Genomic DNA, 2635 nt, shown 5'->3' with positions numbered 1-2635 from the left:
GATCGGGAAGGGTTTGAGCCATGTCACACTCAAAGCAAACCTTGGTAAAGGAAAAAAACCCTCCTGGTGCTGATCAGATGGGGACAATTCTACAACCCCTCTCGCTCACCATCAGCCCAGTGTGTTACAAGGATGATGTCAAAGTTCTCCAAAGGCATTTCCACTAGGTAGGGTCTGCAGTCCCCATGACAGCACAGCCTGGCCAGTAATACTTGGGGATATTATGAAAAATCCACCAAAGCCATCAGAACCCAGTAATTTTCCAAGGCTACACCTGACACTCTTTGGGTCCCAAACCCAAACTGGGGTTTCCTCAGACCCTGAACTAGGCCAGTGTTTATTGGACAGCACTTGGTTTCAGGTTCAGCTGAGCATCACCAGGTTTGATCACCTCTGGTTCAGTTGATTGCAGGATGACTTCCCTCAACCATGTGCTAAAGGCTAATGTTCCCATGCAATGTATTCCTCTCGGTTGTTTCCAGGTTATCAGGTGCAGGGCTGCTGTTGCCTGGGCCCCGGGCAAACTCTCTGTTGAGGAGGTGGAAGTTGCACCCCCAAAGGCAGGGGAAGTCCGAATCAAGGTAAAAATACATTTCAATAATTTTTTCTTCCTTCCTTGTGGGAATTGCTCTTCTTGTGGTTATACCTTCAGTAAAACTCAGGGATCTTTGTTCTCCAGGAGGCTTTAATTGTCCAGAGCTGCCTTGGCTCAAATGCACCATCTGCCAGGGGCTCCTTTTTGGACCAATTCTTGTCTAAGCTGTCACACAGGAATTCCTGTCTCCAGCCATTGCTCTGCTGGACAGGGCTCGGGTACCCACACTGTGGCCTCCCTTCAATTTCCACCTCCAGCTCAGTGCAGAGGAAAGCCACATGGAGCATCCAGAGTGAGCAGAAGGGGAAAGCCCAGCCTGGGCTCTGTGTGCTGCCATAGAGTGCCAGCACTGACTGAGGGGCATCATAACACCCCTGAGAAAATTGCTTCCATAAACTGAGTAAGACAGAGGCAAGGACATCTACGTGTTCCTCTCCAAATAGCTTGTGGCCACAGCCATCTGTCGCACAGATGAACACCTTCTGCAAGGCTGCTTTCCCAACGCAGACTTCCCAGTTATTCCTGGCCATGAAGGAGCTGGAATTGTGGAAAGCGTCGGAGAAGGAGTGACTTCTGTGAAACCAGGTAACAGACACACACACACAAACACATGCCCAGGAATCAGCTCTCACTCAAGCAGCATCCTTAGAGCCACCTAATATGGGATATTGTTTTCTTCCAGGTGACAAAGTGATCCCCCTTTGCCTCCCTCAGTGTGGGGAATGCAGCTTCTGCCGGAATCCTGAATCCAACTTCTGCCAGAAGTCCCAGTAAGTTTATTTTGCTTTCCCCTACGTCTATGTGGGATTGACTTTTGGACAAATCTGACACCCCATCAGTGCTTCACTCAATCAAATACAAATACTTGTGTCTCCTCCACAGTTTCTCTGAACCACAAAACCTCCTGCCAGACAAGACCAGCCGCTTCTCTTGCAGAGGGAAGCAGATCCACCACTTCCTGTGGATCAGCACCTTTGCAGAATACACCGTGGTCCCAGAATACGCCGTTGCCAAGATAGATGCTGCAGCACCTCTGGACAAAGTCTGCTTGTTTGGCTGTGGGTTTTCCACAGGCTATGGGGCTGCCATCAACACAGCTAAGGTTGGAATCTTTAGCACCCCACGGCTGCCCTCAAAACCTGATCAATTTTGTGCAAAGGAAACCTTTGCCTCCTCCTTCTCCTCTCCCTCCTCCTGTTCCCGCTGGAGACTCACAGGCTCCCATCTGTGCAGGTAAAACCAGGCTCCTCCTGTGCCGTCTTCGGCCTCGGAGGAGTTGGCCTCTCTGTTGTCATGGGCTGCAAGGCAGCTGGAGCTTCCCGCATCATTGCCGTGGACATCAACAAGGACAAGTTTGCCAAGGCCAAGGAGCTGGGAGCCACCGACTGCATCAACCCTCGAGACTTCCAGAAGCCCATCCAGGAGGTGATCACGGAGATGACCGGGCAGGGCGTCGACTACTCCTTTGAGGCCATTGGGCACGCGGACACCATGGTAGGTGGCACTTCAGCACCCGTGCTCCCTCCCAGATCACCACAGGCTTCTCTCAGGGAAAAATTCACCTCCATGGCAAGTCCCCTGCCTATTGCCTGCACTGCTGGATGCACAATGGCAGTCTTCTGGCTTGGGCATAAAACAGTGTACAAATCATAAAGAGGTCTCAAGCTATCCAAGTCTGCTCCACAAGGGGGGATGTGTGTTTTCAGATTACCAGGGAGGAGCAGGAGATTGCACCAAAGAGCACTCCCATGACTAACCCATAAGGGCTTTCTCTCATTCTCCTGCCTCTCCCATCAGATTGCTGCCTTGGCTTCCTGCAATATGAGCACTGGTGTCTGTGTGATGGTTGGAGAACTGGATTCTGGATCAGAGATTTCCATCGATCCCATGCTTCTGCTGCTTGGGCGTACATGGAAGGGGACTGTGCTGGGAGGTAGTGAACTTAAGAATTCTGTCTAAATATTTCAGCTTTTCTTTTCACGGTAGTTGACAATCCATAGTAAAAGACAACTAAAGAGGAGCACTTCATTGCCTCTATTG

The 2635-nt window shown here is 50.7% G+C and overlaps 1 protein-coding gene across 1 annotated transcript; it reads left to right on the top strand.

Annotated features, from left to right (window-relative positions):
- The first annotated feature begins 398 nt into the window (after nucleotides 1–398).
- LOC120502285 (alcohol dehydrogenase 1-like) lies at nucleotides 399–2554 on the top strand. Its single transcript, XM_039709549.1, has 6 exons — nucleotides 399–581; nucleotides 1039–1180; nucleotides 1278–1365; nucleotides 1478–1697; nucleotides 1829–2089; nucleotides 2393–2554. Exons 1-6 carry the CDS (start codon nucleotides 414–416, stop codon nucleotides 2552–2554), a joined length of 1041 nt encoding a protein of 346 aa, XP_039565483.1. The 5' UTR covers nucleotides 399–413.
- Nucleotides 2555–2635: the final 81 nt, after the last annotated feature.

Source organism: Passer montanus, unplaced genomic scaffold (assembly GCF_014805655.1).
Source record: "Passer montanus isolate IOZ18808 unplaced genomic scaffold, ASM1480565v1 scaffold2138, whole genome shotgun sequence".
NCBI lineage: Eukaryota > Metazoa > Chordata > Aves > Passeriformes > Passeridae > Passer > Passer montanus.
This window is presented reverse-complemented; position numbering and strand designations above follow the sequence as displayed.

What these genes read in the sequence shown, in the direction of transcription:
- LOC120502285 (XM_039709549.1), top strand. Translation starts at nt 414, where the DNA reads ATGACTTCCCTCAACCATGTGCTAAAGGCTAATGTTCCCATGCAATGT. An exon ending in CAGGGGAAGTCCGAATCAAG is followed by an intron (nt 582 to 1,038) that starts GTAAAAATACAT and finishes CTCTCCAAATAG; the next exon opens with CTTGTGGCCACAGCCATCTG. An exon ending in TTGGGCACGCGGACACCATG is followed by an intron (nt 2,090 to 2,392) that starts GTAGGTGGCACT and finishes CTCTCCCATCAG; the next exon opens with ATTGCTGCCTTGGCTTCCTG.